This window comes from Myxine glutinosa, chromosome 4 (assembly GCF_964187855.1).
Source record: "Myxine glutinosa chromosome 4, kmMyxGlut1.1, whole genome shotgun sequence".
Lineage (NCBI taxonomy): Eukaryota > Metazoa > Chordata > Myxini > Myxiniformes > Myxinidae > Myxine > Myxine glutinosa.
Window position 1 is genome coordinate 95,093,857 of NC_136264.1, and position 27,625 is coordinate 95,121,481.

The 27,625-nt window shown below is 49.4% G+C and overlaps 1 protein-coding gene across 1 annotated transcript in view; it reads left to right on the top strand.

Moving 5' to 3' along the window:
• The first annotated feature begins 446 nt into the window (after positions 1 to 446).
• Positions 447 to 27,625, top strand: part of LOC137425011 (6-phosphofructo-2-kinase/fructose-2,6-bisphosphatase 4) — a 94,255-nt gene continuing 67,076 nt past the window's right edge. The window contains exon 1 of the mRNA XM_068113000.2: positions 447 to 556. Coding sequence (XP_067969101.2) covers positions 538 to 556 — 19 coding nt within the window. The 5' untranslated portion in view covers positions 447 to 537. The remainder of the gene's footprint in view (positions 557 to 27,625) is intronic.

A 27,625-nucleotide genomic window follows, 5' to 3' on the forward strand; every position in this document is an offset into this window, starting at 1 on the left:
CACTTGGAAACGTTTTCTTCTGTAATTTAAGAGCGGACATGAATTAAACGTTGCGACAAACGGACTCGACTTCCATTATATATTTTGATACATTTTCCGAATAAAAGGTGCTTTTTGCACAGGAGTAGGAAAAGTACAAGAGACAAACGGTGCCTATGGCCTATACGGACTATTTTGCTTAAAGCTCTTGGTGAGATCGAGTTTAACGCAGAAACAAGAGCACAAGTATAAATGAATAATTGGTGAATCATTTTGAAGAGTCATGTTACCTGTAAAAGGCGAGCACCCTGCGACAGGATGTCCCAGTTCTCAGGCCTCGGGATTTCCCCGCCTTTTTCCGCCCTCGTGCCACCCGGCGGCCTCGAGCACAGCACGTGCTCGCGCACACCCAGAGCCGGCTCACAAATCCCCTCCTGTGCTCCGCTGTGTCACGTCCTCTCGCTCCACGTGCTGCTCTTCCTCCTTCGTTCGCTCATTCTCGATCCTTGCCATTTGGCCGGCAGAGCTGCCTTTTGTTCGGCGTGACGACCACGTGAGATGGCTGCACACCACACTGGTACGTTTCATAAGAAAGCTCCATCATCTCCGGTCAGTTCAGTTCGTGAGACGTTACATGTGTATTTTCTTGTTGTACAGGACTCAGGTACACGGATAAGTCATACGATTTGTCTTTGGATGGTTGTAGCGATTCAGGTGCCGATTCCATACTAATAACCCATTCGCTGTAGACAATTGGCCAGGGATGAAAATCAAGGACTTTTCTGCAACCAAAGCGTCAAAACGTACAAACTTTGTCAGACTGTGTGGCGTGCATTAGCTTTTTGGGTGATAAAAGACCATTATTTTTGAAAAATTAATTTTAAGAAAAATAAGCCTGGTGTTGGTTTAATCAACAGTCGTGAGTTTGAACCACCTTCATGTCGTTGAATTAACATCACGTGGGTTGACCTTCCGAGGTCGGAAAAATGAGTACCAGATGACTAGTTATAGAGAGGTATTGCATCAGCAGCCGCTGCGCCCCCAGAAAATGATGCAATCGGCAGTCACAGGATGCACACAAACCACCAGCACCACCTCAGATTAATACAGGTACTAGGTAAATTGATGTGATTGCAGCACAGGTGAGTTCTGTATTACAACAAATCTAACCAGTCTTGAATTTTTACATTCGCCAGAGAGGAGGACATTGCATCTGGGTCTGTTTGTGACTTGGTAAAAAAACATTTTTGACAAGTACACCACATGACCAAAAGTATGCGGACACCCGAACATCGAACATCTCATTCCAAAATCATGGGCATTAATATGGAGTTGGTCCGCCCCCCCCCCCTCCCCCCATCCCCCTCTCCCCATCCCCCTCCCCACCCTCCCCTTTGCTGCTATAACAGCCTCCACTCTTCTGTGAAGGCTTTCCGCTAGTTGTTGGAACATTGCTGTGGGGATTTGCTTCCATTCAGCCACAAGAGCATTGGTGAGGTCAGGCACTGATGTTGGGCGATTAGGCCTGGCTCGCAGTCGGCATTCCAATTCATCCCAAAGGTGCTTGATGGGGTTGAGGTCAGGGCTCTGTGCAGGCCATTCAAGTTCTTCCACACCGATCTCGACAAACCATTTCTGTGTGGATCTTGCTTTGTGCATGGGGGCACTGTCATGCTGAAACAGGAAAGGGCCTTCCCCAAACTGTTGCCACAAAGTTGGAAGCAAACAATCGTCTAGAATGTCATTGTATGCTGTAGTGTTAAGATTTCCCTTCACTGGAACTAAGGGGCCTAGCCTGAACCATGAAAAACAGCCCAGACCATTGTTCCTCCTCCACCAAACTTTACAGTTGGCACTATGCATCTGGGCAGGCAGCATTCTCCTGGCATCCGCCAAACCCAGATTCGTCCGTGGGACTGCCGGATGGTGAAGCCTGATTCATCACTCCAGAGAACGCGTTTCCACTGCTCCAGAGTCAAATGGCGGTGAACTTTACTCCACTCCAGCCGACGCTTGGCATTGCGCATGGTGATCTTAGGCTTGTGTACAGCTGCTCGGCCATGGAAACCCATTTCATGAAGCTTCCAAGGAACAGTTGTTGTGCTGATGTTGCTTCCAGAGGCAGTTTGGAACTCGGTAGTGAGTGTTGCAACCGAGGACAGACGATTTTTACGTGCTACGTGCTTCAGCACTCGGCGGTCCCGTTCTGTGAGCTTGTGTTGCTTACCACTTCACGGCTGAGCTGTTGTTACTCCTAGACGTTTCCACTTCACAATAACAGCACTTAGTTGACCGGGGCAGCTCTAGCAGGGCAAAAATTTGACGAACTCTCTTGTTGGAAAGGTGGCATCCTATGAAGGTGCCATGTTGAATGTCACTGAGCTCTTCAGTGCGGCCCAATCTACTGCCAATGTTTGTCTATCGAGAAAACTATTGTTTCAGTCATATCGTTTTCATAGTAATAATAATATCATAGTAAATATAACCATAACACTTTAATCCTAATGTCATGAAGGGAAAGTTGATGGATTGAAGCAGTGTAAAAGCGGAAGTAAGGAATTCACCTCTGTTAAAAAATATATATATAATTTTCGTAATAATAATGTAACGTTATTATTATTATAGTAAATCTAATCGTAAGACTAATCCCTTTGTAGTGACTGCAACGTTACTCGAGGTTAAATATATATATCTTATATATATTAAAGTAGCGGAAGTTTTGTGTCCGGCCGTCATGCTACGTCATTACGTATATGACGTCATTACGGCGTAAACACCCGCTCACTTCGAGAGCGGCATGAAAGATCATTCCTCTTTGGGATATATAGATTACAGTCTCTCTATGATCGGGTCTCAAGAACATTAGGTGTGTGTTCATTTACCAAGTTTATTGTGGAGAGATCGCCAAGTGGTTAAAGCATTTGAGCAAGCACTCCATTCAAAACCCTTAAGGAATGGCTGGCTTGGCAAGCGCTAGCTAGCTGCCTGGTAAATGAGCACACCTCCAACCCTTATGGGGTGTATAGATTGCAGTAGATCTTCGCTCAGTTCTATAAGTAAAACTTACCTCATGGATGTCTGGATTCCTCCAAATTTCTTTGTTTAATGTTAAAAACAGCATTAGCGACTGTTTAAAAAGCTTATCATGTGTGTTTGTGGTTTATAATATTTTACAAGCCCGGCTATGCAGCCGTTAGACTTTTGATCTTGTTTTTGTTACATATGACATGCATCTCCCAATGTTGATTGCATTTTTTTTATGTTGAAGGCTCCAGTCATGGACTATAAAGTCCTCATTGAGGCCAGACCTTAAATAAAATAACTTCATTGATAAATGTGAGGAAAGAGAAATGAAAGAGAGAGAATGTAAAGGTGAGGAGTGAAAATGAGTATGAAAAGTGTATGATGAAAAGTGTATGGTGTTTGGGCTGATTAAAGACAGATGGGCTGATTTAAAAATTCGGCCGTTTTTTTTTTCTTTCAAAAAGCGTGGGGTAATATGGGTTAGGGAGAAGAATACTGGACTGATAGGGGGTGGGGGGGCTTGTAATACCCTCTCCCACCTGGAGTCAGCGCTACACGATAAACATTTACATAGAGAATTTGCTTCCCTCCTCTTGTCCCCCAGGACAACCGGCAAGGATAAATACACCCCTATACACTATTTGAGGTCATGCTGATACTATGTAGGATGTAATCAGGTCAGAACTATAGGAGTAGCACGACAAACACACAAACAAACACCGGTCTATGAATTATAGTGAGCATGAATATATTTATTTATTTATTTATTATGCCAACTAGAATTATACATTCATGAAATGGATTCAAAACATAAATGCAATACACAAATAAACAATCCAATGAAACATATGAGATGAGAGTAATGTAGCTTAGGCTGTTTCAATGTCATCATCGCTAATATTTTAATCCAAATCATCTGAATCTGCAACATCAGCATCAAAGATGTCGCAGAGTTCCTCATCTCCGCTGCAGTTGCACATTTATGTGCACTTCAGTTTATTTGTCTTGCAGATACAGTCACGTGAAAAAGTAAGTACACCCCATGTAAAGTTTTGACTTTTTCAACATATACACAAAGAATTAAGTTAAGCACCCCCCCCGTTTTTTTACAACCTCGCACATTACAAGTTTGCTGTCGTCAAAACAGTGTAATATACCCATGATATTGCTATATTTTCTGGAGAAGTGATATTATGGTCACATAAAAACATAACAATCATGCCGTTTTCAATATGTTATTCTGAATAATTTAAGGTGAAATTTTTTGGGAATTTTAGGCATATTTTCACCTCAATTTAAGTATGGAGCTATAGGTCCATCACGGACAGTGTGGATGACGTTTATGTTTTCTAACGTACAGTCATTGTTCTGAGAAGACCTCTAGCGATCTTTGCGTCAATAACGTGTGTAGGACCCACGTGATCGGATCACTGACTCGATGGGCGTCGCAGATGAGTGCACTCATCTGCATTTCATCAATGGATAATTGCTAATGTCATACCAATCATTATTTGATCTCACATACCTTAGAATATATGCCAATGTATACATATACACAAAGAATATATATTAGGGGGTGCTTACCTTAATTCGTTGTGTAGGGGTGCTTAACTTAATTCTTTGTGTATATTTCAACATACAGCTATTTGATCTTCATTTCAACAATATTGATAGATAAAGGTGATATAATATAATAAATATCATGAAACATTTACAGTTTGTAGTCCATTGTATAATTTAGATAAACATAAATGCAAATTTCGCACGTGGAAAAAGTAAGTACACCCCTACATTTATCACTGCTTCAAATACCTAAAATTAGAATCAGGTACACCAGCTCAGGTGCAAATGATTAGAACATCGTTAGAGAGGATCTTGGAGGAACCTGTCTTATTTAAACCTCAGACATTTCGTTTGGTTTGCTCTTTGTTGTTGAAGTGTGCGGCGTCACCATGCTTAGATCAAAAGAAATCTCTGAGGCCTTCAGAAAGAAGGTTATAGATGCCTACGAGTCTGGGAAGGGATTTAAAAAGACCTCCAAACAATTTGAAATCAATCATTCGACTGTCCGGAAGAGCATCTACAAGTGGAGAAGATTCCACACAACTGCCAACTTGTTCAGGCCAGGCCACCCCAGTAAGTTCAGCCCGAGAGCAGCCCGCAAGATGCTGAAAGAAGTCTCTAAGAACCCCAGAATGTCATCACGGGACCTACAGGTAGCTCTTGCCACTGTTGATGTCAAAGTGCACGAGTCTACCATTAGAAAGAGGCTGCACAAATTTGATCTACATGGGAGGTGTGCCAGGAGGAAACCTTTGTTGTCCAGAAAGAACATCAGGGCAAGACTAAAGTTTGCCAATGAACACCTAGGCAAAGACCAGCACTTCTGGAACAATGTGCTCTGGGCAGATGAGTCTTCATCGCCCTACGATGGGGCGATGAAGGCGACGGAGGTAGAGCTCTTTGGCCACAGTACCAGAAGACATGTTTGGCGAAAACCAAAGACAGCATTTGACCACAAGAACCTGATACGAACTGTAAAGCATGGTGGTGGAAATATTATGGTTTGGGGCAGCTTTGCTGCATCAGGGCCTGGGAAGTTCATCATCATATAATCCACTATGTATTCTTCATTGTACCAGAGGGTGCTTGAGGATAATGTGAGGCCATCTGTCGGAAAGTTGAAGCTCAACCGAAGGTGGACCTTGCAACATGACAATGACCCTAAACATAGGAGTAAATCCACCAAGAAATGGCTGAAAAGAAAGAAATGGAGGGTTCTGGAATGGCCAAGTCAAAGCCCGGATCTAAATCCCATCGAGATGTTGTGGGGGAATTTGAAACGAGCTGTGCATGCAAGAAACCCCTCAAACATTGCACAGGTGAAAGAATTCTGCGTGGTGGAGTGGGCAAAAATTTCTCCCAGTCGATGTCAGAGACTGGTAAACAGTTATAAGAAACGCCTACTTGAGGTTGTTTCTGCCAAAGGGGGCAATACCACCTATTGGAGCCAAGGGTGTACTTACTTTTTCCACATGCGAAATTTGCATTTATGTTTATTTAAATGATACAATGGACTACAAAATGTAAATGTTTCATGATATTTGTTATATTATATCACCTTTATCTATCAATATTGTTGAAATGAAGATCAAATAGCTGTATGTTGAAATATGTTGAAAAAGTCAAAACTTTACATGGGGTGTACTTACTTTTTCAAGTGACTGTACATCGTGGAACACACCTACTGTACATTGCACACACCAACACCTGCAAAGTTCCAAAATAGTACCAGGAGCATAGGGCACCATGCATACAATAGGCCCGAATCTATCTCCAACTTGTTTCCATCCAAGATTTGAAGGTGATGGGAGTTTGGGATATTGCCGAATGTCTTGATGCCATTGAATTGCCTGTAGATTATCCCTCTGATTTACAGGGTATAGAGATCCTCTTGTCAGTGGAAGTCTCTCACTTTGAAGTTGTTTCTTTGTAAATAGCCACCACCTCACATCATTAATGTCTGCCATATTTGTTTGTGGCACATACGGTACACTAGGCAGCCAATATTTTTGAGTGCATGCATCACCTCTTCAGAGACAGATGGTGAACTTCCCAGCTTTCATAAAGCTTCCAGAACACCGTCGCTTGTTGAACTGAAAGCTTGCCACCATGTCACTTTACCCTTACCAGCAAATGATCCTGTGACATCTATCTGCTCCTGATAAGGCATGAAAGCCAGACAACGCAGAGGCCTTCAGTGGTTCAAGTGCGTGGTTTTTGGGACAAAGGCTCACATATTGCCTCTATACCATGTCCAATGATGAGTCCTAAATCTGGTGGAAGCATGGGGTATATCCTCGGAGTGCAAGGACCTACATAACATCAGTGTCAAGCAAATATAAGCTATGTCTAGTTTTTTAGCTCCTCAATTAGCCAGGTGGACTGTGTGTGTCCTCCTCAATTAGCCAGACAATTAGCCAATATAATCTTTGTATCTGCTTCCTCTAGGCATGTTACGTCTATGTGACTCGCCTTTAATGCATTGCCTACCAACTTTTTATTTTTCTTGGCATATTCCACAAGCTCTTCAGCACGAAAATTTATTAATTCATCTTTTGTTGCTTCCCCCACCGAAGGTGGGTGGAGGTTATGTTTTCATCCCTGATGGTTTGTCTGTTTGTCTGTGAACAGGATATCTCAAAAAGTTGTGGACGCATTCGACTGAAATTTCGTGGAGAGTTTGGGTTTGTGACGAGGACAAAATGATTCGATGTTGGTGAAGAACCGAATCTGGATCTGATACAATTTTAAGTGTTTCTTCACCATTGAGTGATAGGGCCAAAAACTATATATAGCATGATATTTCAAAAAGTTGTGTACGACTTATGACAAAACTAGGTGGATGAGTTGGGTCGGTGACAAGAACAAGCCAATCAGATTTTGGTTCAGGTCTGGATCCAGATCCGACCTATCAGTGGGATACAAAACGTAAACCATTCTGCCTGGTGGAGGTATGCTCTCTACCAAATGCCGTTCTAGTTTTTTCATGTGACACAAGTTATAGGCGAAGTAATGTTGTACTGAACTGGATATGATCTTTTCTGGTGTTCTCTTATTGCAGTTTTTAATGACTCATTCTTGTAAGTGTCAAATACCAGGTGAACTTCAATATAAAAATTTAATTTTGCATTCAACAATTTACAGACAAATGCCTCAAGTTCCTGACATGTTCTTCGTAAAACAGGTTCTACAATACAGTGAAATCTGTACGTGCGGTAGATATGTGAAACTCTGCGCCAACGTTGATGCGGATGATGCAGTCAGATGACTTGGATTCAAATATTTGCGATGACGACATTGAAACGGCCTTATTGTCAAGGACGCGGAGCCAGTGAAAAACGAGTTCGCTTACTTTGCACCACAGGCTTGGTTTGAGTATGTATCCTGTTAGTACGATCCCTCAGGGTCATGGCCTGGTGAGAGTGGAACTAAATTGTGGGATCACTTTTTGTGTAGATGACATTGTATACTGCATAGTCGCACATTCAAATATGCATAAAAATTACTCATTTTTCATACTTAAAATTTAAGGGTGTGGTTCAGGTTTAACAGCCAAAAGTTGAAATATATGGGCATTTTATATATATATATATATATATATATATATATATATATATATATATATATATATATATATATATATATATATGTATATAGCTCTTTTGAACTACTGGCTGACTGATATTACTGTTCGGTACCTTCCGGGTGTCGTAGAAAGTTTAAATTTGCCATGCCAACGGACATCGAAGCCGGTACACCAGGAAAAATACCAGGACCATTGGAAAGCGTCCGTCAATGAAAATTTACGTTAAAAAAAACTGTAAACACAGACGTAAAAAAACAAAACAAAAGTAACCTCAATCGATATCTAGCATTTGAGAATTGTACTTTCTATAACTGTCAACGGTGAAATAAAAATCTCAATGAAAAGTGATGTAAAAACAGTAAACGGGTCCATAAAAGAAATGAATAAATAAATACACCTAAATTGATATCTAGCAACAGGTAGGTGAAGCTTCCCTATAATCATAAAGCTTCTATTTATTATATACCTATGCAGGATGCAGGGTTTGTTATTGCTTACACAATGTGTAAGCATACCCCACGAGTAAAACATATAAGTATTTTATATCATTAGAAAGGAGATCGAATTTCCAATTTAATGGTGTATCATAAATACTCAAGAGTAAAAAAAATAAGGTCACCAGGCTATATTGAGAAAAAAATCTGAAAATAATTGCAACAGTCAAGCTGAATCACTTTTTCCCATTGTCACATGACGTTTTTGTCCCCTGTCGCACCGTGGAGCGAAAGGGGGATTATGGCTTTCCCCTCCGTCCGTGTGTCCGTCCGTCTGTGCGTGCGTGCGTGCGGGCGTGCGTGCGTAAGTGAAGGACCGCATTCAAATTTGGTATGTGGGTCCAACCCACGTCAAAATCCAATATGGCCACCGCCATGTATGTCTGATGCCATGTATGCTGAATGTGAGCCTTGTGAGCTGAATATCTTGAAAAATAAGCGAAGTACCAACTTTTAATCTGGCGTGTGGGTGTATCTCGGCATAAGGAAGCACGCTATTGGAAATTGGGTCGCCACGTCAAAATCCAAGATGGCCGCCACCACATATATGTCTGAACCTTGTGAGGGAAATATCTTGGAAAAATAAGCGAAGTACCAACTTATAATCTGGTGTGTGGGTGTATCTAGGCACAAGGAAGAACTCCATTGAAAATTGGGTCGCCACGTAAAAATCCAAGATGGCCGCCGCCATGTATGTCTGAACCTTGTGAGAAGAATATCTTGAAAAATAAGCGAAGTACCAACTTATAATCTGGTGTGTGGGTGTATCTAGGCATAAGGAAGAACCCTATTGAAAATTGGGTCGCCACGTCAAAATCCAAGATGGCCGCCGCCATGTATGTCTGAACATTGTGAGTGGAATATCTTGAAAAATAAGCGAAGTACCAACTTTTAATCTGCTGTGTGGGTGTATCTAGGCATAAGGAAGAACGCTATTGAAAATTGGGTCGCCACGTCAAAATCCAAGATGGCCGCCTTGCGTCTTCCACTTTGTCAACTCACATCACTTCACCGACGGGGGACCTCGGCGTAACGCTTGTTTAAACTTTTATTATTGGGAATGCCTATTTCGGGTTAATTTTACCACAATAACTTTATGGTTATCACATGTATTGCATATTTTCTTTTCCCATGCAGCGATGCTAAAATAATTGAACCCCTTCAGCAAAGACTATGCTGTATAAATTGGCGTGATTGAACAAACAACGCAGACATAACTCTATTGAGTTTTACAATACAATTCTTGGCTTGTTTGTTGACATTCCAAATTGGTTTGAGATATATTAGAAACAGAAGAGCGTGTTTCCCATGATGATTGAACCATGATCAGTAATAACCTAACGACTCAAGAATGCAATGCAGTTAATGTGTGTCTATTTCTTCGTCTTCTGCATCCGAGTCAGAGTCCTCGATCTGTCGCTCAACATTTGATGGATTCTTACACCGTTCATCCGCCATGGACAAACAAGCCTCAGTGCATGCAAACTGATTGACCTTGCATGATCTGATGAAAAAATGACACCACTCCCATGTTTGTACCACCAAGTGTCCCACGGGATTACATTTGCTATTTGCAATTACACAGACTATTCAGTAGTAATTATTGAGGGGGTCCACAAAAGGAACTAATTTATCCAGGCCTATTTTTTTTGGGGGGGGGGGGGGGGGGGATACAAGATCAAGGCTTGTGTAAGAGCGAACATTAATGACAAAAAAACAAACGGACACATAAGACGAAATAAAGGGAGCGGAAGACAAGATGGGGAGATCGGGGGAAGCACACAAGTACAACATTTGAGAGCAGGGACATCAGGAGATCTGTGGGAGGGAGTGGGCTTGGGGGGAAAGAGGTGTGAGAAGGGATGGGTGGGAGAGCTAAAAAAAAAAAACACAGGGACACAGCTAGGACTTCCAGGAAAGAAGTCGGTATTTCAGAAAAGTGGATCTGGGGTGAATTAACAGGGGTATAAAAGATCAAGGTTTTGGATGGGGGGGGGGGGGGGGAGGGGGGGAGATAGACGGTGGTGAACAGCTGTTTTAAAGACCTGAACTGAAGGGATGAGTGGGATTGGAGAGAGTGAGGGAGTTTGTTCCAGAGGCGGGAGAAAAGAGGAATGAAAGAGTGAAGGTGAGCAGTGAGTATTACTTTACAGAGAGAGCAGACAGTAGAGAAAGAGATTATTACTCGGGGCATGCAGGACAGAGAGAGAAAAGAAGACGAGTCAGAGAAAGAGAAACCAGGGGTGTGTTCCGTTAGCAAGCAGCTTGCTATCGCTTTCCAAGCCTGCCATTCCATATCGACCACTTTGCAAGTGGAGCAAGTGATGGAAAGAGGTGCTTTATGTTAGCAAACATGGCCACCATAGTCGGATGCAAAACGATACTACAACCAATTCAATGTTCAGAGGCATACCCCTGTACTCTGTTATGTATACGCATAATATTATAGCTGCTGCTAACACAATAAATTTGTTTTGGGGAAATTGTCACAAGAGGATCGAGGAAACCTTAAAGTGACGGACTGGGCAGCATTTGTTTGAGTATCATGACAGCATTGTATACATGGCGACCACCATGTTAAGTGGTGCTGAGCACTCTGTTCCATTGGAGAGCTTGCTGGAGTGCTTTGAATCAAGCAATCCACTTGGCAAGTGATAGCATGCTGCTTGCTAACGGGACGCACCCCGGGTCCATATGTGAAGCTCGCACACAAGGTGGAGGTGTTTGAGGGTGGGTGCGCTCGTCGACCCAGTTGGCTGTTGAGGTCCCGATCAGCGTGGGCACAGTCTGGTACAGGAATGGGTTAGACATTGGTGCTTTTACTGTGAACAATCAACAAAACATACGTGACTGCAGTGCAATATGATTATGTTTAATTAATTTATCCATGGTACAGCTGCTTTCACAGCCAACACCTCTGGGACTCCTTAAACCACAAACCAACGTGCATCCCAGGACCATGCAGGACCAGGCGGGAACCACAAAGAGAAGAAAGCAGGCAGCAAACAACACAACCCACCAAAGAAGCATTCACCACAAAGAAGAGAACGAACAATGAGCATTCCTTGTTATTGCCGACACAATTACATCGCTAGGAACATCATTTGCTGGTAGTGCATTTACAGTTCAATACGTCTGGCCATGAAACGGCCATCAGTAGGCATGTCTTTAGAATGGTCTGCATAAGTCTGTTGGTTTGTCCTCCACCCATGTTCTTCCACCGATGGTATATCAGGTAGCGAGCGATACATGTGTGCGGAACACCATATAATGAACTGGTGCTGGCTCTGGAGTACGTATTGTTTGATAGAATCTTGGGTCGGTGGAAGTTTGTCCAAGTTTACAACTGTGTGGAACATTTTCGGTCAAAGTGAATTGGTATGGGCAGTGCAGGCTTCATGCCAAATTTCTCAGCTCTTTCCAAATCAAATTTACCTCTTTCATTCTCCAGTTGTAGCAATTCTGATTGCGCAATGAACGTCTTCCAGATAAAACAATTCTTACCAGGGCCACTCAATTGACTGGTTGAATGATCACAACCAGTTACCACGTGGTACGCTGGCAAAGTGGCTACTTATAGCTGGTGGTGGAAATTCATGAATCTCGTGAACAGAAATGAAGTGATGGCTTTCCGATGTGGATGCACTCATTCATACATGGGAGAACGGATACCCCCAACCTAGTACGTCAACAAAACTATTACAACGGTATCTTCACTGTGAACAATTATTCGACCATAGCCTTTCCTTGATGCATCTAAGACATGTAAAATCATTTTGGTGTCAGCCTCATCATTTTAGGATTTCAAATGGAGCAGCTGTGTGGGTTGACCAAGGGGATGAAAAAAAAATCCTCAGGGGTCTTGGACCCTTCTACAACAACAACCATGTGATTCTGTGTGAGGTTCTCTTGGTTCTTTTAAGCAATTCGGTGGTTAGGAACTGCAGCAAGTTCTGCTTGTTCTCCATCATCCAATGAAGTTGGATCGGGTCGAAGGCAGAAGGATATGGTGCCGATCGATGAACTATTCACCAGATTTTCTTAAATTAATCATTCTGTTTCGTTCAAGAGGCTGTTTTTCGACAAATCCTGCAACAACTTGGTGCCCCTGCTTTTTGCACTTAACAGTTATTGAGCTACAGTGCATTCAGAAAGTATTCAGACCCCTTCACTTTTTCACATTTTGTTATGTTGCAGCCTTATGCTGAAATCGTTTAAATTCATTTTTTCCCTCATCAATCTACACTCAATACCCCATAACGACAAAGAGAAAACAGGATTTTAGAAAGTTTTGCAAATTTATTAAAAAGAACAAACTGAAATATCACATTGACATAAGTATTCAGACCCTTTGCTATGACACTTGAAATTTAGCTCAGGTGCCTCCCATTTCTCTTGATCATCTTTGAGATGTTTCTACACCTTTATTGGAGTCCACCTGTGGTAAATTCAATTGATTGGACATGATTTGGAAAGGCACACACCTGTCTCTATAAGGTCTCACAGCTGACAATGCATATCAGAGCAAAAACCAAGCCATGAGGTCGAAGGAACTGCCTGCAGAGCTCAGACAGGATTGTGTCGAGGCACAGATCTGGGGAAGCCTACAAAAAAATCTCTGCTGCATTGAAGTTTCCCAAGAGCACAGTGGCCTCCATAATTCTTAAATGGAAGAAGTTTGGAACAACCAGGACTCTTCCTAGAGCTGGCCGCCCGGCCAAACTGAGCAATCGGGGGAGAAGGGCCTTGGTAAGAGAGGTGACCAAGAACCCGATGGTCACTCTGGCTGAGCTCCAGAGATCCTGCGTGGAGATGGGAGAAACTTCCAGAAGGACAACCATCACTGCAACACTCCACCGATCTGTGATTTATGGCAGAGTGGCCAGACGGAAGCCTCTCCTCAGTGAAAGACATATGAAAGCCCGCTTGGAGTTTGCAAAAAAGCACCTGAAGGACTCTCAGACTGTGAGAAACAAGATTAACAAGCATTCTGAGTATTGCGCTGCAATACATGTCCCCTACCAGCAGTCTGTCATCCGGAAAACTGTTGGGGAAATTACCAAGGATTATTTATCCACAGGTTCCGAATCGTTCCCAATCGCTAATTACCTCAGGACGGGCTCACCTGTGATTCGCACTCGGGACTTCGATTTATACACCTTGCAGACAGGTCAGCAGAAGCACGAGAAAATAAGTTGTTGATAAAGAACCTTTCGAGTCGCTAAATATCAGTAATTTATTATATTTTCCGGTTCACGATCAATGATCGATGTGTATATATATATGTTGCTCGGCTTGGCTCCGCCCCTCCCGAAAGCGCGCGCTGTGTCGCGCTGTTGCCGTTCGCAAGACGAGGCTGAGGGCGCGCGGTGCGGCTTGAGGAGAACTCTAGAATAAACAAGAGATATCCATTTTTAAAATAAATATTTTCGTTTAATTAACGATATCTGCCAAACCACTTGCCCTATCGCAAATTCCAAAAGGACATTTTAGTGCTGAACAGATCTGTGAAGTTTCCCCTCGATTGGATCAAAAATGAGGGAGGAGCTCGGTTTTAAAGGTTCATGCTTAAAAACGTCATAACTCTGAAACCATGTGTAGCATGACGTCATGCTCGCTGACTTTTTTTGTTCGTCATGGGTATGCGTCATGGGATTTGCTTCTGCATGCAAAGTTTGGCCTCGATCTGTTCAGCCGTTGCAGAGAAAAAGGGGTTTTTGTGTTTTCACGAAAAACAATATGGCGGCCGAACCACGTGACCTGTGACGTAATAATTACCATTAAAATATTCTACAGACTGAGTCCATCATATGGTGAAAATTTGATCTCAATCGGTCCAATTATTGCAGAGAAAATCTTTTTTAAATGAAATTAAAACTTAAAATGGCACCGAGTTAAGGATCATCAGAATTATCAGAATCCCCAAAGTTCAAAGTGCCATAACTTTGTCAAAAATGATCGAAACGTCGTGGAGTTCGAACTTGACCTGTAACTTATCATGAGGAAACCATGTGCCAAGTTTGAATTCTTTAGCTTTAAGCGTTTAGAAAAAAAAGTCCGGAAAACTGTTCTTTGCGTGACGGACTGATGGACGGAGGGACGGCGTGCAAACCTATAGTCCCTCCGGTGTACAGTGGTAGGGGACTAATAAAATTAAGACATTTTGTAAAATTTTCATTGTCGTCTGAAAATAAAGCCATATTACTTTTACCTTCCTGAAAACTAACGCAACACTCTCGAACTTACAACCGGTCAGAAAATGTGCGACAACGGCCCTTAAAAAGATGAGGAAAGGTTGTAGGTATACAGGGAACAGGTGCTTAGGAACAGGAAACCTAAACCAAACAACTTTACTAGATCTGGCCAACCGACTACTATTGGAACGGTCGCTTTGATGATCACAGGCGTTATTAATCTTAACGCAGGTATGTGTAATATTCTTAGCTATTCTTAGCACACCTCTATTGCTAGGCTTCCAATGTAATGTAGTGACGTCATTTTTACTGAGAATATTTGTTGTGTTGAATTTGATTCTGGGAAAATTAGCAACCGCACGTGAACTACATTGTCAATGCAGCATTTGTGTGGTTCCTCGTTTGTGTGCTTATGATAAAGTATGGAGACCATAAATTGTAGTTTACGCTATGCCTGTCAAGTAGGCCTACTACATGGAACTTAGACACAGAAGGGCATTTGGCCCGTCATTCCTGCTCTTTATCAACACATTCATTCAATCAACTTGATTTTATAGGGGAAACGTGGGGGAGTATGGAGGGTAATGTGGACAGGCACAGGGGACATCGGTGAGATTTATTACTTGCAAAATCGAAGATTTTTCAAGTATATTGGTCGCTTGCGTTTATGGTTCTGTCTGTCTGTCTGCCTGTTTGTCTGTTTGTCACCGGCCTACAGGTCACAATTCTAAACCGATCGTCACGAAACTTCACCAAGTTGTATAGGTCGTCCCAATTGATAAGCCTATTTTTGGGGTCAAAAGGTCAAAAGGTCAACATAGGCCAAAGGTCACCAACTTTGCCAAATTTCTAAAATCCTCAATTTTCATCCGATTGACTTGAAATTTGAAGAGGACTTGCATATCTCGTCACTGAATTCAACCACCAAGCATATTTGAGGTCAACATAGGCCAAAAGGTCAACATAGGCCAAATTTCTAAAATCCTCAATTTTCATCCGATTGACTTGAAATTTGAAGATGACTTGCATATTTGGTCACTGAATTCAACCACAAATTATATTTTAGGTGAACATAGGACAAAAGGTCAACATAGTCCGAATTTCTAAAATCACCAATTTTCATTTGATTGACTTGAACTTCTAAGAGGATTTACATATATGGTCACTGAATTCAACCACCAACTATTTTTGAGGTCATCATAGGCCAAAAGGTCAACATAGGCCAAGTTTTTTAAATCCTCAATTTTCATCCGATTGACTTGAAAATTGAACAGCATTTGCACATTGAGTCACTAAATAGGAAACCAACTATTTTTGAGGTCAAAAGGTCAACTCAAGGTCAACGTTACAAAATCATCATTTTTCATCTGAAAAATCGTCACTTTTCTTCCTGTTGACCTGAGCTTTGATCAAGATTGTCAATTTTAATCTTGATGAAATGGACAATTTGCTGTATCAATGGAATTTTTTTTTCTTGGGGATGGGGGGTGGATTTTGCAAGTATCGTGTTCCGCATGACGTCTTCTTGTTCATTTATTTGTCATTTAAAAAAAAATAAAGAAATATTTGGCAAATCCTGGATGAGCATGTCATTCCCAATACCTTTTTAACACCTCTTATAAATATGAAACCCAAGTTTCAGAAAAGCAGGTGTAGATATTCTGCAATACAGGTATAGGTACAACAATTACAATTGTGCCTTTTCCTAACATTATGAATATGCACTACAACACTGTAGACACTGTAGACAACACACACTGACACTGGTGAAGGACTAATCGGTGTTAATGCAAATTATGATCTTCACCTCTTGATACCATGAAGGAATTTTGTTAATATCCACTAAACGGCCTCCGTTTGACGAGAAATTCTCAGGAAGTGAGCAAATTTCTTACAGCTGTTCGGTGGCTTATCGTGAAAAGCAGTTCTGAAATTTAGTTACTGAACTTTGTCAATCAGGCAATAACTTTATATCTTTGCTTCAAGCACGCTGATGGTTGGTACGCTGCATCCGTTCTTAAATCGGGAGAGGTATTTGAGGCTTTGAGAGATCGTTTATGGCAGTAGAATTAACGCAATATGATTTCTCTTTTGCACATTTATCCATATAACAGCTGTGGTTCGAGATAAAGCAAACATTTCGGACTACTGTACGAGTTTTGTTTTGTTTTGTGCTTTTAAGGAATAAGGTATTTGTCGATGTTGATGTAGCACAGGTAGATTCAGCACAGGATGCCAACGGGTTCCTTGTGAATCCATTTAAAATACACGACTATGGTTGAACGAGCTAAACGCTGAAGAGAAATAGCACTTCCAGACATCTACATATGGTGTACTTGTCTATAAATTGAGTACGCATGCAATTTGTCTGGATTTCTACTATAAATTAATGAGTTGTGTGTGTGTTTCATACTTTTGTGTCTATTAATTACATACGTCTATTAATTAATTATGTATTATCTACTACAAGTGAGGTGGGAGGCCAGAAGCAAACAGGCAATGCAGAAACGGCGAATGCTAAAGCATGAAACCAATAAATTCCACATTCCTGTAGCACTTTCAGTTGCACGTCAGACATGGACAGCAAGTTCGTGAAGGACTTCCATGAAAAACGCACCCGTTCGCAAACAAACAGGTAGGTGTGTTCCATACCCAGTCAATGGCGAATCTGCATATGGCGATCCACGAATTCACGTTTAGAAAGTAGAAACCATCATGGCATTTCGTCATTCACTTGAACTCGGTCTCTTTTTTCATTCCAAACAGCATAACTCCAATCACAAATTAAATAACATTAATATAAAAAATAAACTTTTAACAACATTCGTGACATAAACAAATATTTAAATCCTGATGTGAAGTTCCGTACGGTTGGGTGAATACAATTACGAATTCAAAATCGTATTTGTATTCACTCAATTCCAATCATCAATTTATACTTTAACAAAACGATTAACATGATAAACGTTTAACGATTGAACATTACGATTGAATGACGGTTGTATTGGGATATTGTGGCGGACACGAAAGCCCACTGGCGTGGTGACATCATTCCGCGCACCAAGTGGGCGGCGGCCACACCCGAGGGGTAGGCGTGGCCTCAGATATACACCGGGCGTGCAGCCCGGAGCGTGCCAGTGCTACATTGACCTCTTTGGAATAAAGAACATCAAACTTACCGCGTTGTCCGCTTCCTCCTTGGTAGCAAGTCACGTGCGTAGTACCGCATGCTTCATTGGTGACCTCCGACATTCGAGTCAGCCGTCGCTGACTCCCCGAAACCGCCGCAACAATGGCTACCAACGTGGTCTCCATCAAGCTCCCCGAATTCTGGGAATCACAAGCCGAAGTTTGGTTCCTGCAGGCGGAAGCCCAGTTCCGACTTCGAGGCATCACGGTGGACGAGACGATGTACTGCCACGTGGTCTCCGCCCTCGGGCCCGGCACGGCCACCCGCGTCATATCGGTCCTAAGGAATCCACCTGCCGACGGCAAGTATGAGGCGGTCAAGCATCTCCTCCTCACCACGTTCGGCCTTACGGTGGACGCATGGGCCGATCGCCTCTTGGACCTCCCCAAGATCGGGGACACGCGACCGTCGGTCCGTATGGACCATATGCTGGCGCTCATGGGCGACGAAACCCCGAACGCTCTATTCCGGGCGTTGTTTCGACGCCAGCTGCCAGCACGAGTCCGCCTCGCTTTGGCTGGTTCCGCGTTAACGGAACCCCGTGCGCTCGCTGCTGAGGCCGACAAATACTACGCAGTTTTGGACACGCAGGCGAGTCTTGGCGCGGTTGCCGCTCCCGAGGCTCCCGAAGCTTTCCCTGATGCACCGCACCTCATGTCCGCCGTCACGCCCCGCCCACCACCACCACCACCGCTGCCGCCGCGAAGAAAACCGCGGCCTCCGACGCCGCAGCTGCCCGCCTGGTGTTCCTTCCACACCAAGTTCGGCCACGAGGCTCGGCAGTGTCGCCCGCCGTGCTCATTCGGCAGGTAGGGAAACGGGTGAGCCGACGCTCGGTGGCAACGGTGAGCGTCGGCAATTCCAACAGCCTGCTGTACATAACGGACAACTTGTCCGGGTGCCGTTACCTGTGCGATACGGGAGCGCAGGTGAGTGTCGTTCCTGCCGGTACGTCTGACAAGCACACCGCGGGCCGGGGCCCCGCGCTGCTTGCGGCCAATGGTACGTCTATACACACGTACGGAAAACGCTGTCTCTCCCTGCGGTTCGGAGGTCAGGTTTTCCGTTGGTCGTTCGTTTTGGCCGACGTGCCCATGGCACTGCTCGGCGCGGACTTCTTATGTGCTAATGGATTACTGGTCGATGTAAAGCGCAGAAGGCTTGTCCAGGCTGAGACGTTCAGCTCGCTCGCGTGTGCGCTGCCCGGCTCGTTGAGCAGCTCACAGAGCGGCTCATCGAGCAGCTCGCCGAGCGGCTTGCTGAGCGGTTCCGTTCCAGCCAGGTTCATCTGTACGCTTCCGGCAGCGGACGAATTCGCCCGCCTCCTCGCGGGTTTCCCGACCCTCACAGGGCCCACCTTCTCGGCGGGGACCGTCAAGCACGGGGTGGAACACCACATCCCCACCGCCGGGCCACCGGTCTACGCCCGGGCACGCCGCCTCGAGCCGAAGAAGCTCGCCGTAGCTAAAGCGGAGTTCGCTACGCTGGAGCGGCTCGGCATCGTGCGGCGCTCCGAGAGCGCGTGGGCGTCCCCGCTCCACATCGTGCCCAAGCCCGGCGGGGGATATGGTGACCATGCGGGGACTACCGGCGCCTCAACGCCGCCAACACCCCCAACCGCTACCCCGTCCCCCACATTCAGGACTTTTCTGCCCGCTTGGCGAATATGTCCTTCTTTTCAAAGGTGGACCTCGTGCGCGGCTACCATCAGGTCCCTGTCAGGCCGGAGGACATCCCGAAGACGGCTGTCATCATGCCATTCGGGCTTTTCGAATTTCTTCGGATGCCCTTCGGTTTGAAAAATGTGGCTCAGGCGTTCCAGCGCCTCATGGACAGCGTCTTGCGCGGCTTGGATTTTTTGTACGTATACCTGGACGACATCCTCATTGCCAGCGCGTCCCGCGAAGAGCACCTACACCATCTCCGCACGCTCTTCGAATGTCTGGGCCAGCACGGCCTGATCGTGAACCCCGTGAACCCCGTGAACCCCGCCGATCGTGAACCTCTTTGGAATAAAGAACATTAAACTTATCGCGTTGTCCGCTTCCTCCTTGGTAGCAAGTCACGCGCGTAATACCGCGTGCTTCAATATTATCAAACCCGTGCATTGCTGTCATCTGGCCACTTCCGCATTCGCAGCAGGTTCATAATTCTCATCAAAATCGAAACAGTATTTGTAGAATTTTAATAAAAGCCACATCACTGTTCATATCGGTAAATATTATTCCATCGTGTTTGGAAAAATTGGAAAATTGGGAAAAAATTGGAAAAAGAATATAGTGTGGCGGACACGAAAGCACTGACGTGGTGACATCACCCCGCACACCAAGTGGGGGTGGGCCACGCCCGGGAGAGAGGCGTGGCCTCACGATATACACGGGGCGTGCAGCCCTGAGAGTTCAGTGTTACAGTGAGCTCTTGAATAAAGACTCTTACAAATTACCGCGTTGTCCGCTTCCTCCTTGTTTACAAACAGCGCGCGTAACACCGCGCTTTACTGGTGACCCTCGACGTTGGATCTGCCATAGCGATCCTTCCAAACACGACGCCATTGCCATGCCCAACAACGCGATGTCGGTTAAACTTCCCGAATTTTGGGAGGCCCAGGCCGAAGTTTGGTTCGTCCAAGCCGAAGCCCAGTTTCAGCTTCGGCGCCTCACCAACGACGACACGCACTACTGCCACGTCGTCGCCTCCCTCGGGCCCGGCACGGCTGCTCGAGTTGTGTCCGTCCTTCGCCACCCACCGGACGGCCACAAGTACGAGGCACTCAAGCGGCTGCTCCTAGCCACGTTTGGCCTCACGGAGGACGCACGGGCCGACCGCCTCCTGGATCTCCCCTAGCTCGGCGACACGCGCCCGTCGGTCCGAATGGACCATATGCTGTCACTGTTGGGTGACGAAGCCCCTGGTTCGCTATTCCGGGCGCTTTTCCGTCGCCAACTTCCAGCACAGGTACGCCTCGCGTTGGCCGGGACCGTGCTAACGGAACCCCGAGCATTGGCCGCCGAGGCGGACAGGTACTTCGCGGCTTCGGACACGCGGGCGAGAGTCGGTGCGGCTGTCACGGACCTCGAGGCTGATGCTGCTGATGATGCTGATCCACAGCATCAGCTTACACAGCATACGCAGCATGCTGATACGCACCTCGTGGCCGCCGCCACGCCCCGCCCACCGACGCGGCGAAAACCGCCACTGCGGGGAAAACCGCCAACTCCACCGGCCTGGCGGAGCCAGCCGCACTCCTCCAGCTCCACCACCTGGTGCTGGTTCCACGCCAAGTTCGGCCACGAGGCTCGACAGTGTCATCCGCCATGCTCCTTCAACAGGTCGGGAAACGCCCGGGCCGGCGCTCGATAGTGGCAATGAGCGCCGGCCGTTCGAGCAGCCTGCTGTTCATAACGGACACCTTATCCGGGCGCCGTTACCTGTGCGACACGGGAGCGCAGGTGAGTGTCGTTCCTGCCGGTACGTCGGACAAGCACGCCGCGGGCGGGGGCCCCGCGCTGTTTGGCGCGAATGGGACGCCCATCCGTACGTACGGAAAACGCTGCCTCTCTCTACAGTTCGGAGGACAGGTTTTCCGATGGTCGTTCGTCACCGCCGACGTGCTCATGGCATTGCTTGGCGCGGACTTCCTGTGCGCCAATGGGCTCCTGGTCGACGTAAAGCACACACGTCTTGTCCAGGCCGAGACGTTCAGCTCGCTCGCTTGTGCGCTGCCCAGCTCGTCGAGCAGCTCACTGAGCGGCTCACCGAGCGGCTTGCCAAGCGGCTTGCCGAACGGTTCGGTTCCGGCCACGTTGATCTCTACGCTTCCGGCAGCGGACGAATTCACCCGCCTCCTCGCCGGCTTCCCGGCCCTCACGTGGCCCACCTTCTCGGCGGGGGCCATCAAGCACGGGGTGGCCCATCACATCCCCACCGTCGGGCCACCGGTCTACACCCGGGCATGCCGCCTCGAGCCGACGAAGCTGGCGGTAGCAAAAGCAGAGTTCGCTACCCTGGAGCGACTCGGCATCTTTCGGCGCTCGGAGAGTGCTTGGGCGTCGCCGCTGCGCATTGTGCCGAAGCCCGGCGGGGGATGGCGACTGTGTGGGGACTATCGCCGTCTCAATGACGCCACCACCCCCGACCGCTACCCCGTCCCCCACATTCAGGACTTTTCCGCCCGTTTGGCGGGCATGTCCTTCTTCTCGAAGGTGGACCTCATACGCGGCTACCATCAGGTCCCGTCAGGCCGGAGGACGTCCCGAAGACGGCGGTCATCACGCCGTTCGGACTCTTCGAATTCCTGCGGATGCCCTTCGGTCTGAAGAATGCGGCTCAGGCGTTCCAGCGGCTGATGGACAACGTCCTGCGCGACTTGGATATTGTATACGTCTACCTGGACGATATCCTCGTCGCCAGCGCGTCCCGCGAAGAGCACCTACACCACCTCCGCACGCTCTTCGAACGCCTGGGCCAGCATGGCCTGATTGTGAACCCCGCAAAGTGCCGGTTCGGCGTCGCCTAAATCGATTTTCTGGGGCACCGCGTCACCAGGCACGGAGCCGTCCCCCTGCCGGCCAAGGTGGAGGCGGTGAAGGGGTTTCCGTGCCCCGCATGATCAGGGGGCTGCAGGAGTTCCTGGGCATGGTGAACTTTTACCATCGGTTCCTGCCCCGTATCGCCCAGCTCCTGCACCCCCTGCACGAAGCTCTCCGAGGTAAGCCGGGCAAAGGCGACGTTACCTGGACCGAGCAGATGGACGCGGAGTTCACGGGCGCGAAGCTCGCCTTGGCTAACGCCACCATGCTCGCGCACCCGGCGCCCGATGCACCGATCGCCCTCACCACCGATGCCTCGGACTACGCGGTGGGCGCGGTGCACGAGCAATGGGTGCGTGGAGCTTGGCAACCGCTGGCGTTCTTTAGCCGGCAGCTTCGCCCGCCTGAACGCCGTTACAGTACCTTCGACCGCGAGTTGCTCGGGCTTCACTTGGCGGTCAGGCACTTCTGCCATCTGCTCGAGGGCCGTGCGTTTACGGCCTTCGTTGACCACAAGCCGCTGATCTTCACGATGGGCAAGGTCACCGAGCCGTGGTCGGCCCGGCAGCAGCGTCACCTCTCGGCCGTGTCCGAGTACACGACGGACATCCGGCACGTCGCGGGGAAGGACAACCCGGTGGCGGATTGCCTTTCCCGGGCCGTCGCCCACGCAGTCCACCTCGGCATCGACTATGCCCGGATGGCAGCGGACCAGGCCGCTGACCCCGATGTCCAGGCCTTGCGGACCGCCGTCACGGGCCTCCGCGTCACCGAGGTGCCGTTCGACGGCGCGGGCGCGGCCCTCTTGTGCGACATCTCCCTCGGGTGGCCTCGCCCCATCGTGCCCGCGGGCTGGCAGTGCCAGGTGTTTGACGCCATCCACGGCCTGTCCCACCCGGGCGCGAGGGCCTCCCAAAGGTTGATCGCCGACAAATTCGTCTGGCATGGCCTCCGGAAGGCCGTCCGCGGCTGGGCCAGGACGTGCCTCGCGTGCCAGCGCGCCAAGGTGCCCCGGCACACCCAGGCCCCGTTGGCCCCGTTTACGGTGCCGGAACGCCAGTTTGACCACGTGCACGTCGACTTGGTGGGACCTCTGCCCCCCTCGAGAGGGTTCACCCACCTCCTCACCATGGTGGACCGCACCACCCGGTGGCCGGAGGCCATGCCCTTGGCGTCGACGATGGCGGCGGACGTCGCGCAGGCTTTCATCGCCACCTGGGTCGCCCGGTTCGGCGCCCCCTCAGACATCTCGTCCGACCACGGCCCCCAGTTCACCTCGGAGCTCTGGGGGGCGGTCGCGCAGGGGCTCGGGATCCGGCTGCACCGAACCACGGCCTACCACCCCCAGGCTAACGGCCTGTGTGAGCGATTTCACCGCTCATTGAAGGCCGCGCTCCGGGCCACCCTCCGCGACGGCGGCTGGGTCCACAGGCTCCCCTGGGTCCTGCTGGGCCTCCGGACGGCGCCCAAGGAGGACCTGAACGCATCCGCGGCGGAGTTGGTCTTCGGGCAACCGCTGCGGGTGCCGGGCGAGTTCCTCCCCGACTCCACGGCACCATGGTCCGTGGCACAGCAGCGCTCCGCTCGGCAGGAGACCGCCCAGAGGTTCGCCCCGGTGCCAACGGCACGCCACGGGCACCCACCGACGCACGTCGCCCCGGAGCTTCGCACGGCGGAGTACGTCTTCGTCCGCCACGATGTCCACCGGACACCACTGCGGCCCCCGTACGACGGGCCTTTCCGTGTGCTGGAGACCGGGGTGAAGCACTTCACCTTGGACATCGGCGGTACTCCTGACCGCGTTTCTGTGGACCGCTTCAAGCCGGCCCACGTCGACGTGGACCATCCACCGCCAGTGGCCCGACCCCCGCGTCGGGGCCGCCCCCCTGCGGGCGGACCCCCGGCACCGCCCAGCCCCGCCGCCACGCCGCCCCCCGGTCCTGCACCCATCCCAGGGGCAGCCGGAGGCATCCCAGATGGCATCCCTGCATCCCAGACGCCGCCAGTCGCCAGGGGGTGCTTCGGCCGGGTCATCCGTTTGCCCCGCAAACTGGCCCTTCAGGTGCGCGGGGATTCTGGGGGGGCGCGTGTGGCGGACACGAAAGCACTGACGTGGTGACATCACCCCGCACACCAAGTGGGGGTGGTCCACGCCCGGGAGAGAGGCGTGGCCTCACGATATACACGGGGCGCGCAGCCCTGAGAGTTCAGTGTTACAGTGAGCTCTTGAATAAAGACTTACAAATTACCGCGTTGTCCGCTTCCTCCTTGTTTACAAACAGCGCGCGTAACACCGCGCTTTAATAGCCTATTTTACTCCCAGGGGACCCAGGAATACCCACCAAAAATATCGTTGTGATCGGTTGAGCCGTTTTTGCGGTACCTTCGAACGGACAGACGGACATTTGGTGAATTATAGTAAGATGACCATGGTCCTGCTGATAAGTTGCCTACTCCTACGAAGGACACCATGGCATCTTTAACGTCCACCCACTAATGCCGGCAGACAGGACGCCTGCTTAACATCCATCCAAGGGACAGCACACACATTGATGAATCACCTGCCTGTGAAGCACCAGGATGGCAGTTTATAGCTGGGTCGGGATTCGAACCCAGGCTAGACAGCTTAGAGGCGAGTGTGTGTACCTCTCGGGCCTAGGCCATCCTGTCAACCCCTTCGAAGGAATACAGTATACTGTAGCGGTTACCGCTGGATGCACACAATCGCCTTGCACCGGCCAGAACACGGCCAGACGCGCCTCTCCTGGGCATGCCCGGACTCACTGTTCCCGGGCACGCCCGAACCTCCCGGGCACGCCCGGTCTCGTCTTTCCCGGGCATGCCCGCTCTCGCCTTTCCAGGGCTCGCCCAGAGCGTCCGGGCATGCCCGCTATCGCCTTTCCAGGGCTCGCCCAGAGCGTCCGGGCATGCCCGCTATCGCCTTTCCAGGGCTCGCCCAGAGCATCCGGGCATGCCCGCTATCGCCTTTCCAGGGCTAAGCGTCCGGGCATGCCCGCTCTCGCCTTTCCAGTGCTCGTCCAGAGCGCCCGGGCACGCGCAGCCTCGACTTGCCAGGCCGCAGCCAAACATGCCCGGGCAGGTCCAGACTCGCCTTTCCAAGGCTCGCCCTTGACACCCGGGCATGCCCGGTATAGCTTGTGCCGGGCAAACTTCCCGACATAATGTGTATATATATTGCTGCCCGATAAACGGGCTTTTGTCAGAATACCTGAGCTGTTTTGTTTCAATAAAGCAACTCGGACGAATTCCGTCTTTGGTCGCGTCACTTCTTTCGACTCGCGTTGGAGCACCACTCCTTCGCTGGTGACCTACCGACATGGACACGGCAGTGACTCTTAAACTGCCTACCTTCTGGGAGGCTCACGTGGCTGTTTGGTTCGCCCAGGCGGACTCCCAGTTCGCCCTGCGAGGCATCACCGCGGACGACACCCGCTTCCACCACGTCGTGGCAGCGCTCGGTTCCACCACCGCGGCCCGTGCCCTGAGCCTCCTCGATCACCCGCCGGCTGCCGACAAGTATGACGTGCTGAAGACGCTCCTCCTCGACGCTTTCGCCCTCTCACCGGCGGCACGCGCACGGCGCCTGCTCGACCTGCCCGAGCTCGGCGACACGCGCCTGTCCGAGCGCATGGACTATATGCTCTCGTTGCTCGGTGAGCACTCTCCGGATTTTCTGTTCCGTGAGGTGTTCCTTCGCCAGCTGCCTCACCCGGTACGCCTCGCCCTGGCTGGCACGTCGATCACCGATCCCCGCGCCCTCGCCAGGGAAGCCGATAAGATCTCCTCGGCGGGCCAACTCATCGGCGTGGCTACCTGGAGCCTGCCGCCATCCGAGGCGACGCCCGAGCGCCCTGCGCGGTTGGAGGTCGAACTGCCGGTGAAACTGGCGGCCGCCACGCCGCACCGACCGCTTCCGACACGACGGCCGGGGCCTCCACCTGACCAGGCGTGGTGTTATTACCACGCCAGGTTCGGACACAAGGCTCGGACGTGCCGACCCCCGTGCACTTTCGGCAAGTCAGGAAACGGCCGGGCCGGCGTTCATTCCCAGCCATGAGCGCCGGCCACTCGGGCAACTTGCTTTTTATTCGGGACAAAGTGTCCGGGCGGCGTTTCCTTTGTGACACCGGCGCCCAACTGAGCGTCATACCCGCCTCCGAGCAGGACAGGCGGGACGCCATTTGCGGCCCCTCTTTGGTCGCTGCTAATGGCTCGGCCATACGCACTTTCGGCCCGCGCAACGTCACCCTCTGCTTCGGCAGCCAGCGCTTTCAGTGGACCTTTGTGACCGCCTGCGTCCCCATGGCTTTGTTGGGCGCCGACTTCCTCTGCGCGCACGGGCTGCTGGTCGACGTCAAACGTCGTCGCCTTGTCAACGCCGAGACCTTCAGCTCCCTGGCGTGCACGATGAGCAGTTCCGCGCCGACCGAACTGGCATGCGCCCTCCCGATGGCGAACGGGTTCGCTCGCCTGCTCGCGGAATTCCCGGCCCTCACACGGCCGACGTTTTCGGCCGTCGCAGTGCAGCATGGGATCGAGCACCATATACCCACTACGGGCCCGCCGGTCTACGCCAGGGCCCGCCGCCTCGACCTGGCCAAGCTCGCCGTGGCAAAGGCCGAGTTCGACGCGTTGGAGCACCTCGGCATCGTGCGGCACTCCAATAGCGCGTGGGCCTCACCACTGCACATCGTGCCAAAGCCGGGGGGCGGATGGCGCCCGTGTGGCGACAACCGCCGCCTCAACGATGCTACCACCCCCGACAGGTACCCGATCCCGCACATCCAGGACTTTTCCGCCCGTTTGGCGGGATGGGTCATATTTTCCAAAATTGACCTGATACGGGGATACCACCAGGTACCTGTCCGGGCGGCCGACGTCCCGAAGACGGCCGTCATCATGCCGTTCGGCCTGTTCGAATTTTTGAGGATGCCGTTTGGCCTCAAGAACGTGGCCCAGGCGTTCCAGCGCTTAATGGACGGCATGCTGCGCGACCTGCCATTTCTTTTCGTCTATCTGGACGACATCCTCGTCGCCAGCACGTC